We start from the raw sequence: 15,421 nt of genomic DNA, 5'->3' as shown, positions 1-15,421 counted from the left end.
TGTGTAGAACTTTCATGTCCTACACATTTGTGTAGGACATGAATGTCACAGATTACTGTGATGGTGAACATTGGCACCATATGCTGTAAGCAGCTTTCTATCTTGAAGATAATTTCAGCTGCTTTTTATTTCATTTTTACAGAAAATCTGATCCAAAAACTCCCAATCATCCCAAATCAAGTTTTTGGTTATATAGGTCGATAGTTTTTTTTCTCTCCAAAAATTAGAATATGTCATTACCATTGTTTTAACACAAATAGAAAGTATAACATTGCACCATCAGTGACCACGCTTTAGCAGTTATCTTTTATCACATCATGCCATTCGTAGCCATAACGTGATCAGAGAGCTATTGATTATCTGATCACCTCTGCTCCCGTCGTCTCCAGATGTGATCTACGTGTCGGCGGCAGGCAGTATGTTGTGCCAGATCATCAACTCCTTGCTGCTGCTGCCTGTGTCGGTGGCGAGGCCTCTGCTGAGCAACCTGCTGGACCTGCTGCCTCCTCTGGACCGCCTCAACAGACTGCTGCCCGCTGCCTCCCCGCTGGAGGACCAGGAGCTGCAGTGGCCTCTTCATGGTGAGCAGGAAACAAACGAAGCCTTTACATGCATCAAATGATCAAAACCTGTGGTCATATTACGCCTGGGTTGTTGTTATTGCTGTTCAGCTATTATATCTCTTTATAGATTGAAAACACATTTTATTATACAATAATGTACACGATTTTCTGTGTATACCATGTACAGTATACCATTGCTCTTTTTGAATGGAAACAATTGAGTTTGATTGATTCTGTACAGTCTTTGGTTTTAGCTGATAAATCAATAAGAGTCACCCACCACACTGACTGATAACGTTTTGAAATGATAACAATTGAATGCCTGGTTATATGCAGTTTTTAGTCTTTGCCTGTTCTCAAACTTTGTCCCTGCTGGCCACTGTACACTCTCTCTGATTGTGAGAAAATCAATTTAAAGCAAACAATGGCTCTGTAGCAAACAGGCTGTTGATTGGTTGCCTGTTACACTGGATCTACACGAAGCGGTAGCATCTAAATGTATGCATCTGCAAACTTTTCCTCCTGTTTGAGTCCTGGTTAAAAAGTATCCACATTTTTTTTTTTTCTACCTCAATATTTACTTGACCATTATGTAAACAAAACCATGCACGTTCTAGGTAGCGCAACATGATTTAGTGAGATAACCGAAGAACAAGACTCAGACTGTTGCCACTTGCCTGTGTTGTTGAGTCGAGTTAAATAAATGGAGACACCCTCCGAAGATATATATCCGTTTCAGTCTTTGTTTTTGTATAAGTGAATGTTCTTAAGAGAGAGAGAAATGAGACTTTTCAGTTGCCTCTCCGCTGTTAGGGTCTCGACCGTCGTCCAGTACGACGCGGACAGCGGTGCAGAGTGCAGACCATTATGTAAACAAACGCACATGGCATGCGATGAATTGATGCATTAAATAAGCAGAGAATTAAATGAGGGGAAGTAGCGGGCGTGATAGACTGTGATGTTACTGGTTGTCCATGAAGATTTGTGTTTTTAATTAACATGTAGCCTAAAGAAATATGAATTCAAGAAGTTCAGGAAGAGAAATGGCTTTGCGTCATCTATCGGTTTTTGCAATCGGCGACTATAAAGCATTATCGGAATTCTCCGATCTCATATTTATACTGAATATCAGCCGATTCCGATTGCTGGCCGATCGATCGCGGCATCCCTATTAATTAGCCAAATGTTGTAACTTAACTTATGCCCATGTGGCGACACATAGCAAGCACATGAGTGAGCAAGTGTTAAATTAAAGCTGAAAATCTTGTTTCTTTATTGAATGTTTCACACACTACCTGGTTATTTTTTTATGTTATGTTACATATTTTAAAAATGCTCTTATGCTAGTTGAAATCCTGAGATTCCACTGTATGAATCAAAGATTGTAGAGCTTTTCAATACCTTTCAATATCTTTTTATGGTTCCAAATCGATACTTGACAGTCAATATGGAAGTATTATTTATCAATACCAGCCCTAGTTGATATGTATGTTTTGGAAATACTACATATCAGCAAGTGTATATTTATGGCCAGTGGAATTTATGCTATCCTTCTTCTTTTATCCCAAACCGTGTCTGTCTCCTCAGGCACCCCAGACTTTGTGGAGCCGGCCTCAGGAGTGTCGCTGACACAGCCAGCCCTGTCCTGGGTGTGGCTGGTGGACCTGGAGAGGACAGCTGCCCTGTTGGTCGGCCGCTGCCTGGGTGGCATGCTGCAGGGAGCCCCGACTTCGCTTGAGGAACAGGATACCGCTTACTGGCTCAAAACCCCCCTCTTCAGCAATGGCCTGGAGATGGACATCCCACAGCTAGGTAGGGAGGGGACACACAAATTGCAGCTTTCGATACTGTAGATCACTGCATTCTGATCGAAAGGCTTAGGCAGTGGGTGGGTGTCTCTGGGAGCGCCCTGGACTGGTTCTCCTCCTATCTCTTGGATAGGAGTTTTTCTGTGTCGGTTGGTCCCTACATGTCTGCAACTGCTGCCCTGTCCTGCGGTGTGCCCCAGGGTTCTGTTTTGGGTCCTATCTTATTTGCTTTATATATGCTTCCCCTAGGACTGATTATTGGCAAATTTAAAGGTGTTTCTTATCACTGCTACGCTGATGATATTCAGCTGTACATCTCTTTTAAGCCAGATAAGACTGACAAACTGTCTGTTTTGCACGATTGTCTGAGTGCCATTAAGGACTGGATGGCCAACAACTTTCTACAGCTTAATGCAGACAAGACTGAGGTTCTTATTATTGCTTCAGACAGTATCGTTTCCAAGGTTGCGCAGTGTATTGGGTCCCTTTCCTCAACTGTACGGTCTAACCTTAGAAATCTTGGTGTTATTTTTGATCAGGCTATGTACTTTGATCAACATATTAAGTCATTGTCCCGTACATGTTTTTTCCATCTTAGAAACATTGCCAAACTCAAGTCTGTTGTGTCACAAGCTGAGTTGGAGATGATTATTCATGCCTTTATATCATCCCGCCTGGACTACTGTAATTCCCTTTTCACCTGCCTCAGTAAGTCATCTCTGGATCGTCTACAAATGGTCCAGAACGCTGCTGCAAGGCTGTTGACCAGGTCCAGCAGGACGTCTCACATCACTCCCATCTTAGCTTCCTTACATTGGCTTCCCATCAAGTTTAGGATTCAATTTAAGGTTCTTGTAATCACATATAGAGCCCTGCATGGTCAGGCACCTGTGTACATCTGCGACCTACTCCATCCCTACATTACCAGCAGGTCACTTAGGTCTTCTGACCAGGGCTTACTGGTCGTCCCTCGCTCCAGACTCAAAACAAAAGGTGATCGAGCCTTTGAAATTGTAGCACCTAAACTATGGAACGCTCTTCCACTGGACTTAAGATCTGCGGTCTCTGTTGACACTTTTAAAAAGCAGCTGAAGACTCATCTGTTCAGACTGGCCTTTGTCTAGCCTCTTGTGTCTGTATTTCTGTGTGTTTTTTATGTCCTTTGTTTTTATGTTTTATTGTTTCTTACTATTTGATGGTCTTATTTTAACTATTTTACTCCTGTGAAGCACTTTGTGACTTCGTTCTGTGAAAGGTGCTATATAAATAAACTTTACTTACTTACTTACTTACAAATTGCACTAATGCTGAGTTCATGAAGTGCTTTTCATATTCAAAGCATTTCAAAATGTTGATTACTAGCATGGTCAGGGTACAGCTGAGTCTAACAGTTGTGGGTTTAAATACCAGCAGGACCTGCAGTAGAGCTGAACAATTAATCAAAAAAAAAAAATGTCCCAATCGCAGAGGCTGCAATTAAAGCTTAAGAGACACGGGTATCTAAAATTGATTTTTAGTGCTGCTGGTAGTCTTTGGTCCATGAATCAAGTACAATATTGGTGAAAACCTCAAACTCAATAAATCCTGCACACTGACATCTATTTTTTTTTTAACAAAATATTTTTTCTTTACGTAATTTTTCTAGTTCTAAAAAAATTCTGACAAGTTCTAAAACATTTATGTTTTAGAACATAGAATATATCAATCACAGTTTAAATTGCACTTGCAATATTCTGTCAAATATTCTAGCCTGCAGGACATTGTACTCTGTCATACTGTCTGTTCAGTGTCTTTAGGCTCTTTGTCCTGTTTTTTCCTGTGACTAATGAAGATGGATGCATTTCTCTTTTTTGCCCTCCTTTTATTGTTTCATTATTCATGTGTTTGCTGGCTGACTTGTTGAGCTGATGACTGTTTGTTCCCTTGTGTCCTTCAGACACCTGCATAAGCTCATTGTTGGAGGCAGCGCTGTCTGGTAATGAGGAGCAGAAGCCCTTTGACTGCACACTGCATCCCGACATGAGTGTCCTGGTGGATCTGGCCCTGGGCTCCACTAAAGAACCCAGCAACAGCCTCTGGATCAACATGCAGGACTACGCCATCAGCAAAGGTCTATCCTGGGACTCGGCACATAATGAATTCTATTTTCTCTATGCTAGAAGTAGACTTGAAATGTGTAACATGTAACTGACAGTATACTGACTGCATGGATGTTGCATTATTCTGTTACAGACTGGGACAATGCATCTCTCAGTAATGAGTCCCTGTTAGACACAGTGTCCAGGTTTGTGTTGGCAGCCTTACTGAAGCACACAGGTCTGCTGGGCCAAGCCTGTGGAGAGGGAAGGTACTATAACATTGATACACACACACATACAAAAATACTTAAATGTATTGCATGGTGTTTAGTAAGGCATTAACAGTTTTCGTAGTGTTCCATTGTACTTACCCAAATTACATTTTACAGTATATAACCACTGCAGGGTTTTTCTTTGCTCCTAAAAGGTTTATGGTGGAAAAGTGCTTTCAGTGGTGTTGTCACCATCCTAACTGTTGTGCGGGGCTGCGTTTCGCTGAATAATTCTGTCCCCTTGCCACAGCTTTCATCAATAAGCCAACCCATCCTTAATGCGTATTAAAGATAGAATAATCCTCTTTACATAAATATTACCACAAAGAATATAGAGTAAAGCATCACATTTGTCCTTGGTTGTGCATTAAATTTAAGGGGGTGGAGAACATCAATATTAAAAAAAAAAAAAAAAACTATGCAAGAGAAGCACTGTGAATATTGTGCATGAACTTGTAAGCAATATAGGACTTGTTATTACTAATCAGTATGTTTTGTTTGTTGTTTTTTTCCTCATCAGGTACCAGCCTTGTAAGTCCCTGGCAGAGGTGTATCGAAGTGTATATAAGGTACGAAACCGCCTGCTGGCCTGCAAGAACATGGATTTCATCCAAACCCGCTCCTCTTCACGTGAGAGAAGGGTGAGTAACCAAAAGTCAGATACACACACACACACACACACACACGTTTGCATTCACCTTTAGTATGTCATCTCTGACTTTTCAGTAATGACATATGGCTAAAAAGTATCTAAAACTGCCTTAGTAATATTTCCGATGTACCTCAATGTTTTGCTCTTTAATTTTTGGCACTTATGCAAATGCCTGCTTTATGAATGAATTTGTAAATGCACTCATGGATGTCATTTGATTACAGATTTCAGACAATCAGGACTCTCTGGACATGGACCCGCAGGAGCACTCGTTCACACGCACCATCGATGAGGAAGCAGAGCTGGAGGAGAGGGCCGACCGGGAGAGAGAGGAGGGCCACCAGGAGCAGGACGACGAAGAGGAGGAGAGGGACCACGAAGTGATGACAGCTGGAAGTAAGTACATCTGCTTGGAGTGAGCACATTCGTATGCTTTTCAATGTGCAAATCATTAGGAACACCTCCCCAGTATTGACTAGTAACCTAATTTGAATTAATTATTCATGCCTCAGTTCCCTCAAGGCCTAAAAATCCTTCTTTAATCTGTCTCCTCCTCTTCATTTTCATCTCTCCTACATGACCCATCTAGGCTTTTAATTGCCTTCCTCTCCCAATCGTGATTGAACAAAGCGTTTGACTGTCAAGATATGCCGGTCCCACCCTTTAAGCCACCGAAAGCACACAGCGGGGACAGAATCTTCATTTTGAATGGAGATTCTGTTTAGAGAGACTGCTGAATGTATTTACATTTTTCTAATTGTGAGGGCAATTTTGCAGTCGTCAGGGGCCACTGAAGCAAATTGAATGTAAAGCAAACACTGCAGTTGGCCAATTGGTTTCATGGAAAGAGCAGGTGTTCCTACTCTGTGTTGATCAGCATGTATGTAATCCTACCAGCATCCAGCATGCAATCCTACTGAATGTTGAATGACATACTGAGCAGGCGTACACACTCACACATTGGTGGAATTAGGTGCACTAAAGGTACTTGTCAATTTATTAACCCTCTTCAGCGTGATATTTTAGACAATATTTAAAAGTGTTAACTTTGGAGTTTTCTGCCAGACCTGTGGTAGCTGCAGATGTCATGTAAGAAAATCCTTAAAAATGTTGAGCAGGTTGTATACAAGATCATTGTTTATCAAAGTAAGAACTGCTGCATACTTTCAGCCTTACTACTTCCTCTAGATTCTGACCCTGAGCCTTTAGAGGCATATAGTCTCTGAACTTAATAGGTAAAAACCAGCTCTTGGATGCTATTAAGGCTCTACGTTTGAGTCTATACTATATGATACTGCTAATACCATTTTTTTTAATAATATCCACAATACATGTAAGTGTAATAATAGACTAGATTTAACTATCAGCGTGCTTCAGATTTGTGGCCTCTAATGACGCGAGGATGAATGTGGCTGTAATCAGACCAGGCTTTCTGATGTGATGCAGTGTTGCATGGGTTTAGGCTCTGAAGCCTGATAAACCTGTGTGGTGCTCTCTGTGGCTGCAGCTTGTCCTCTAACCCAGCACCCTGTCTGTGTGTTGTTGTTTTTGTGTGTGCGTGCGTGTGTGTGTGTCGCACAACACAGAAATCTTTCAATGTTTCCTCTCAGCGCGGGAGGCAGCTCGCAGTCGGGAGAGAGAGCGGGCCAGCAGCAGCACGGGCCTGGGCTCCGGCTCTGGGTCCAGGAACGGAGGAGGCGGAGGAGGAGGAGGTGGAGGCGGAGGTGGAGGCGGAGGAGGAGGTGGAGAGGAGGAAGCCATTCCATCTCAGGAGGAGAGGAGGGGCAGTGCGGGTCTCCCAGAGGGCCAGGACCTTTACACAGCAGCCTGTAACTCCGTGATCCACCGATGTGCCCTGCTGGTGCTGGGGGTGAGTCCTGTGCTGGGGGAGCTGACCAAGCAGAACCAGGAGGAGTGCCAGGCTCAGTCGGCCAGCGTGGGAACACAGGAGTGTCTGAGCTTCATGACCAGGTCAGAGCACTGTCAGCGTCTGAAACTGGGGGGATGCTAAACCAATCATGCTAAATCAATCATGTGATGATTTTGTGCTGTAAAAAAAATACCCACCTTAAAAAGTTTTTCTTAAACCTAGCGAAAAAGATCTGCAGATGGGGATAAGATGATTTCACTTGTTTCCAGTGCAAATCAACTTGTTTCAAGAACTGTCTTGTATAAAGTGTCATTTTCTTGAAACTGGTGCAGTGATCTGCTTTTTTCCTGCCTTGTTTCAAGATACACTTATTTCTAGAAAATTCCTGAAGAAAATTGAACTTTATTTTCATCTCAGCCCATTGGCAGAATTCTTAGGTTGAAAATTATGATTTTAAGACAGTTATGAGACTAAATGACTTGTTAAGATGGACATTTGTGCAGTGACAAGAAACCCTTCGCCAAGGTGTTCCCTATAAGCTTGGTGCAACAGGTCAGTAATGTTATCTTTGCAGTCACAGTCACTATATTTATACACCACATTCCACTCGGAGCACCATGAACTTGATAGTCTGGTTACTTCTATAGGGTTTGTGGTATGCTTTTGCTTTGAATGTCCTTAACAGAATCTGTCTCAAGCAACTGTGCAACCGCCGTTGTGAACTAGTTAACACCTGGCCTATATAGAATGACCCAGTTTCACAATGTCAAGCATATTGGGAAACCTATATCCTGTATTGTGATCGTTAAGGTGTGATTTCTCATACCATAATGTTGACATTATGATCAAACCTCAATGTTTGACCAATGACACACTTTGCATTCTACGATAACCATTCTATTGCAACTTGCACTTCATGCCATAATAGTAGTAGACTTGTAGACTTGTTTTCGCATTACGTGGCATGTTCCATGGACTAAAATAATTTTACTGTATCTTGTATAATTCAGTTACAGTTGTAAGCAGTTGCACTGACATGATGAAGAAGATTAACCAAGTACTGTGATGTGTTTGTGTATGTAGGAGTGAGAGTCTGAGTGCAGAGAGTCGTTCGGTGCAGAGCAGCCCCAGCTACAGACTGATGAAGTCCAGGAGCGAGTCGGACCTTTCCCAGCCAGAGTCAGACGAAGAGGGCTACGCTCTGGTAAAGCACACACACACACATTCTGTCACACAGACATAGAACACACACACTCACATACGCCTGTCTCACCACATAGGTATTTTTGTGTATATGAAGTACATGCCAAGAGTTGACAACAGTGTAGTGATTTGAATGCTATATTGGGTTTGTCTCTGTTTTCTCTTTCAGAGTGGAAGGAGAAATGTAGACCTGGACTTAGCATTCTCCCATAAAAAGAGAGGTAACAATCCTTTATACAAAATGTATCTATTTTTTAAGTAAGGATGATACTGGTTTTTCAGTTGTCGTCTATCATACATTACTCTTGTCTCTCTGTCTTTTGATTTCTGTGTGGATAGTTTATTTGCTCCTTTTGGGGCAGTTGAGCCCCAAACACAAGAGGAGCTCCAAGCAAGTAAACGATGGCATGTTTCTTTCTCTTGTTAAAGCCAGCTCATACCTCCATAACTGTGATGCCCCCCCATTCATCTATCACAATGAGGGCCCACCTTTGAGCCTAAATACTCCATATTCTGTCTTCCTCGTAGTGTGCCAATGTTAGATAAATACACTCATCACATGAAGAGTAAAGGGGAATTAAGGACATAGTTGTGCCTATTGTACAAATAACAGCTCTCTCTTATGCTTGGAATGTTCTGGTTATTTTGCACAATGGTGGCACATATCTTATGAAGAACCTGGTTTGTCCTGCTGAATAGATTTCCTAGAATTACCAGTTGCACTTTTAAAGACATCATCAGTACCGATACTGCAACTTAAGTGGTTTCAGTCATTATATTGAGACGCCGGCCCTGCTTACCATTTCACTTCTCGACTGCAGCATTTTCTTCCTCAATCTGGTATTGGAAAACAATGCACACATTGTAGATGAATTCTTAATGGCTGATGAAGGCTTGTGCCAGCATGAAGAATCAGTATTTGGCTCTTGGATGAACTCTCAAAGAGTAATAATGCATTGCATTACATAGCTCTTAAGTGCTTAAAAGCAACTTAGTCCATCCACCAAAAGAGCGATCCTATAGGGTTATGTATCTTAAAAGCTGTTTACCCTCTGCTCCTCCACTCAGGTCTGCTTCACAGCTCACCAGACTCTCTGGCTGAGTCGTGGTTCCGGGCCAAGCTAAGCCGCCAGCGGAGCTACAGCTCAGCACACTCCTATGAAGAGTCGGACCTGGACCTCAGTCGCTCACTGGGCGTCCATGCTCTCATTGACAACATGGTCAGCTTTATCAGCGGGGATGTGGGCCTGGCCCCAGCCTTCAAGGAGCCAGAAGAAAGCATGTCCACCAGCCCTCAGGCCACAATCATGGCCATGGAACAGCAGCAGAGCAGGGCGGAGGTGAGGGTGAAGGCATTGTCTCAGGAATGGCTGTTGCTCAGTCTGCCTACTCTACTCTGAACTGAGTTACTTTTCTTGGTATAATGTCATATGAGAATAAAATACACACTGATTTTTTGACAATGCACACCAGGGGATATATTGATATTCTACTGTATCATACGTTGGGATGTGATCAGGAACAGAAAAGACCACGGTAATCTCCCATCAGAAATGAATGGGCATAGTGTAGCCAAAAAACCTGAAATCCTGAAGAAAAACATCCCTGTATAAGGCACTAAGTAGGGTATTGGTCACACCACACATACACAGGAAGTACACCTGTGATTCAAACCCTATTTAGAACACCCAGTTGACCAGTGTGATATGTTGTCTCTCCAGTTGCGGTTGGAAGCACTCCACCAGATCGTGGTGCTGATTTCTGGCATGGAGGAGAAGGGCAGCCAGCCTGGGAGTGCAGGCCGGTCCAGCACCGCCTTCCAGTCCTCCTCCCTGCTCACCTCCGTCAGGTTGCAGTTCCTGGCTGGCTGTTTTGGCCTCGGCACAGTAGGCACTGGAGGGCTGAAAGGAGAGAGCGTCCAGCTACACCACTACCAGGTATGAGGGTGGTCACATGCTGATGGTTGTAGGGGGTATACTTCCATTTGTGGGTTTTGGTGATGGTTTAACACATTTTCAGCCAGGTTTAATGGCTTGAGAAGCCTGACTGTTTGCTATTGATTTGATTTACAAAAGACAAATAACAGTATTGACCATGATTTGCATCTATGCCCTAACATACCAATGCTCTTTTCCTGCAGGATGGTGTAAAAGCAGCTAAGAGGAGCCTCCAGATGGATATCCAGACAGCTGTCCATAAGATCTACCAGCAGCTCTCTGTTACACTAGAGCGAGCACTGCAGGCCAACAAGCACCACATAGGTACAACAAACTGGTTTAGTCTGGAGCCCCAAGAATTATATGAATGCTTATGTGCCAAAATGATGCAGAAATGCTTAAGATACATATCATAGTCAGTTATCACAAAATACCATGACATTAACTCACAAAAAAATTCAATTGGCAGCTTTACTTATAAGTGGATGTGGACCTGTGATCTGCTTTCACTTGTTCTTTCCAATTGGTGCATGTCTATGAGAAAAAACAAGAGGAGGGCAACTTTCAGAACTGCAAAACTGCTTAATTAAGCTCACTACAGTGGATTGAAAACGCTGCAATACTCAGGACCTGATCTTCTTGGATAAGTTTTGCCATCAACATGCCTGACCCTCCTGCCTTTGCCTTTCCTTCCCCACCCTAGAAGCCCAGCAGCGCCTCCTGCTGGTGACTGTCTTTGCTCTGAGTGTGCGCTACCAGCCAGTGGACGTATCCCTGGCCATCTCCAGCGGGCTGCTCAACGTGCTGTCCCAGCTCTGTGGCACAGAGACCATGCTGGGGCAGCCCCTCCAGCTGCTGCAGAAACCCGGCGTGTCCCAGCTCAGTACGGCCCTTAAAGTGGCCTCCACACGCCTGCTGCAGATACTGGCCATTAGCACCGGGTAAGAGACGGAGATTTAAAACTAGAGGATTGGAGTATGTGTGACATTAGTATGCTGTGAAACTGAATATGAACCAGTACAGAGATAAGATGATAAGTGATGGTTATTAATGTTATTTATGTGTTATTGTTAAGCAACCATTTTATAGATTCTGTACCCTCATACATTAAAAGAAGCTGAATGCAAAGAAGTGCTATTCTTTTCCTAGATAAGTTCAGTTTCGTTCAATCATTCCACTCTAAGTCTCTTGCCAGCCTCTAAAATATGGAGCACGTGATCTAACCAAAATCTCTGTCTCTCCTTGGCTTTGCAGGACATATGCAGACAAGCTGAGTCCTAAGGTGGTTCAGTCCCTGCTGGACCTGCTCTGCAGTCAGCTGAAGAACCTGCTTTCTCAGGCAGGGGTTAGCCTGCTCTCTGCTGGAAAGGACCAGGAAGACACCAAACAAGAGGACAGTGCTGACTCTGAAAAGAAAGACTTGAGAGGTGATAAAGCAATTTGGTCTCATTACCCACTTTGGCATAGCAGGGTCCAAGTTGGACTTGCTAGTCCCCTGGCCAGTTAAAAATGTACAATACAGGGTCAAAATGTTTGTGACCATTAGTGCATTCATGTGTGTTGTGTTTCGATGCTCTGTATTTGACATTTACGCCTTTTAAACAACTCAGTGAAGGGAAGTTTATATACCATTACATGTAATCTGCTGCCAGTAGTAATGTTTGTTGTATCCTTTAGCTCTGCTGCGCAAGCAGCACACTGCAGAGCTGCACCTTGGAGACTTCCTAGTCTTCCTAAGGAGAGTGGTGTCCTCCAAGGCCATCCAGTCCAAGATGGCCTCCCCAAAATGGACTGAAGTGCTACTCAATATCGCTGCCCAAAAGTGCTGCTCAGGTACAACCAACTTGTGTAACATAACCCAGATAAAGCTCTATCAAAGAAAACGTATATCAGCCTCTCACACTGTCTGTCTATTAATTGTAGGGGTCCCTCTGGTGGGGAACTTGAGAACCCGGCTTCTAGCTCTCCATGTTTTGGAGGCTGTCCTGCCTGCTTGTGAGGCCAATGTGGAGGATGACCAAATGACACAGGTACTGTATCTTACTCAGTTTGCTCTAAACTAAGTCCACAATAACAGACTGTTGTCAGTCAGTCAGCTGATATGTGTGTTTTCCTCTAGGTGGTGGAGCGCCTGTTCTCCCTGCTGTCTGACTGCATGTGGGAAGCTCCCATCGCTCAAGCCAAACACACCATCCAGATCAAAGAAAAAGTGCAGGAGCTCAAACTACAGGTGCACAACCATCCACCCTCCTTTCTTGTCCATTTTCCTGAATATCATTAGTTGTTTGAGTGACTAACAGTTGGATTAATCCATAGGGAGAGGCAGAGGAGGAGGATGAGAACCTGCCCATCCAGGAAGTGTCCTTTGACCCAGAGAAGGCTCAGTGTTGTGTGGTGGAGAACGGCCAGGGACTGACCCATGGCAGTGGGGGCAAAGGCTATGGCCTGGCCTCCACTGGTATCTCTTCTGGATGCTACCAGTGGAAGGTACAGTATTGCCATGCTTGGACGTGAAGCTATCTTCATAAGCTGCAAGAAGAATTGGATAAGCTAGTCCATTCAGAAGACGTTATCATTATCTTGCAGTCAACAGTTCTATATTGCCCATACATTCGTGTTACCATTTCAGGAGGCTTTTTTATATATGAGATTAGCTGAGTGTATACTATATAGTTAACTGAATTAATTACGAATTAGAGGATATATAATACAGACAAAGCATTAATGTTTTTTACACAAAGGTACAAGCTAGCTGTGTCTTGATGATGTCCGCATGCATTCATTCATCTCATGTTTTCTCACCCTTGTAGTTTTACATCGTGAAGGAGAACCGTGGCAACGAGGGTACATGTGTGGGCGTGTCACGATGGCCCGTGCATGACTTTAACCACCGCACCACGTCGGATATGTGGCTCTACCGGGCCTACAGCGGCAACCTCTATCACAATGGGGAGCAGACGCTGACCCTCAGCAGCTTCACTCAGGGAGACTTCATCACCTGCGTCCTGGACATGGAGGCCAGAACCATCTCCTTTGGCAAGAACGGAGAGGTGAGAGGGGAGGAATGAACCTCACTAGTTCAGTATCAAATATCAAGCTCAACTACTCAACTGTACAGATGTAAAGACTGATGTTGTACTCATGTGATATGGAACTGTCCCAAAGTGATCAAATCTCTGTAAGACTCGTTGATCTGTTTCATATTTATCTTATTCTAAAAGCCTTTCAAGTGCGCTTCAAAGTCATACAATTGTAATAAAAATAGATATATTTATAAAAATATATGTATTTCAAAATATCTATGTCCCTCATCCTGCACAAACCATAAGTCTTTACCATTTTTAAACTTTCCTAGCTGTATAAAGTCCCTTCCCTCTATTATGTCTCACCCCCAACCCACCCCCTCTGCCAAATCACACCTTGATTACAGGGGATTAATGGCTCTGGACAAAGACACAATCCTGTGTACATGCATACACTTATGATTACACATCTCATATACACAGATGCTCATAGGTATGTCCACTGAGGCCTATGATTACTGTTTCCACAGGAGCCCAAGTTAGCCTTTGAGGATGTGGACGCCACAGAGCTTTATCCCTGTGTGATGTTCTACAGCAGTAACCCAGGGGAGAAGGTAAGAGATGCAGACAGAGAGAGAATGTGATTCATTAGACATAAAGTGACAAATTGTCTGATATGCAAACTCCTTCACACTCTACATAAGAGCAGCGTGAGGAGTCATTTTATCTCTGTTGCAGAATTCACTTGGTTATAGGTACAGCAAGTTAGATTTCTGCCCCATAGCACAAAATGACCATAATATATCTTTGGTGGGTGGATTGAGTTGTTGATCAATACCAGTGACTCAGATCTTACTTTGCCAGGTGCTGACATTTATGGCTTTCAAAACTCACTTTCTGGCCTGTACGCAATGAGCATTTTCAACTGTTCAATGATGGAGGACGGTGCAACAAGCTCACAACCAGCTCACAACAAATTACGCTCTCAAGCCTGTGCGTGTGTGTGTGTGTGCGTGTGCATTGATGCCATTAATTTGACTTTAGGGTCTAGGCATGTACCAATAATCCTGTCTTTCCATTTGCAACTAAATCCTTTCAAAGGTCATTATGCTTGACATCAGTATACAGACTTTTACTATGATAAATCACTGTATTCTGCCACCTAGTGTTAGATATGAGAATGTGGCTCTCACCTCTGCCCATTTTAAATGTGCAATTCTTCTAAGTCATCTCTTTCCAAGTTTAGAATTTTATTTCTGGCTTTAATGTTGCCACTGCATATATATATATATATTTATATTTAATTTACCTTTGAATGTCTCTAGGTTAAGATCTGTGACATGCAGATGCGCGGCACGCCCAGAGACCTCCTGCCCGGTGACCCGGTCTGCAGCCCTGTGGCCACCGTGCTCGCCGAGGCCACCACACAGCTCATCCGCATCTTACATCGCACCGACCACTGGACCCACCGCATCAACAAGACCATGATCGAACGTCTCCACAAGATCAAGCCTTGCTTCAGAGAGTCGGCCAGCGCGGCCGGTAGCGGCGGGGGTCAGAGGCTGAAAAAGAGCCGCTCTGTGCAGAGCCGCGAGGAGCACGACGCCCAGAGGGAGAGCCACGACACGCCCACGAGGACGGAGGAGGAGAGGGGTCGCCACGGACGGCAGCACGGCCTGGGGGAGCTGTCGGAGCACCACCTGAGAACGCTGTGCACAGAGGTGTGGCCGGTGCTGGCGGTGATCGGGGGGGCAGACGCAGGCCTCCGTGTAGGAGGGCGCTGCGTGCACAAGCAGACAGGGCGGCACGCCACCCTGCTGGGCGTGGTGAAGGAAGGCAGCACCTCAGCCAAAGTGCAGTGGGACGAGGCAGAGATTACCATCAGGTACCGGGTGAAAAGAGTTAGGCTTTGGCCACATTTCAGTCATTTTCCAATGGAAATTTCTTCCTGTAGATTTAATTATATTAGCCTTTTATATATTTTTTTCTATGTATTCCAAAGTGTCAGCTAATTG

At 43.9% G+C, this 15,421-nt stretch overlaps 1 protein-coding gene across 4 annotated transcripts in view; it reads left to right on the top strand.

Moving 5' to 3' along the window:
- herc1 (HECT and RLD domain containing E3 ubiquitin protein ligase family member 1) overlaps positions 1-15,421 on the top strand; it is a 69,292-nt gene that overhangs the window by 19,936 nt on the left and 33,935 nt on the right. For all 4 annotated transcript variants that reach the window (XM_078284593.1, XM_078284597.1, XM_078284590.1 and 1 more), the window contains exons 17-37: positions 390-581; positions 2,151-2,375; positions 4,308-4,481; positions 4,604-4,718; positions 5,242-5,362; positions 5,598-5,769; positions 6,960-7,344; positions 8,327-8,447; positions 8,616-8,667; positions 9,515-9,786; positions 10,168-10,383; positions 10,587-10,707; positions 11,087-11,324; positions 11,638-11,810; positions 12,061-12,216; positions 12,307-12,413; positions 12,503-12,613; positions 12,700-12,870; positions 13,194-13,433; positions 13,937-14,020; positions 14,732-15,291. In XM_078284593.1, coding sequence (XP_078140719.1) covers positions 390-581; positions 2,151-2,375; positions 4,308-4,481; positions 4,604-4,718; positions 5,242-5,362; positions 5,598-5,769; positions 6,960-7,344; positions 8,327-8,447; positions 8,616-8,667; positions 9,515-9,786; positions 10,168-10,383; positions 10,587-10,707; positions 11,087-11,324; positions 11,638-11,810; positions 12,061-12,216; positions 12,307-12,413; positions 12,503-12,613; positions 12,700-12,870; positions 13,194-13,433; positions 13,937-14,020; positions 14,732-15,291 — 4,006 coding nt within the window. The remainder of the gene's footprint in view (positions 1-389; positions 582-2,150; positions 2,376-4,307; positions 4,482-4,603; positions 4,719-5,241; positions 5,363-5,597; positions 5,770-6,959; positions 7,345-8,326; positions 8,448-8,615; positions 8,668-9,514; positions 9,787-10,167; positions 10,384-10,586; positions 10,708-11,086; positions 11,325-11,637; positions 11,811-12,060; positions 12,217-12,306; positions 12,414-12,502; positions 12,614-12,699; positions 12,871-13,193; positions 13,434-13,936; positions 14,021-14,731; positions 15,292-15,421) is intronic.

The sequence above is a fragment of the Centroberyx gerrardi genome, chromosome 1 (genome assembly GCF_048128805.1).
Source record: "Centroberyx gerrardi isolate f3 chromosome 1, fCenGer3.hap1.cur.20231027, whole genome shotgun sequence".
In the NCBI taxonomy this organism is placed as follows: Eukaryota; Metazoa; Chordata; class Actinopteri; order Beryciformes; family Berycidae; genus Centroberyx; species Centroberyx gerrardi.
This window is presented reverse-complemented; position numbering and strand designations above follow the sequence as displayed.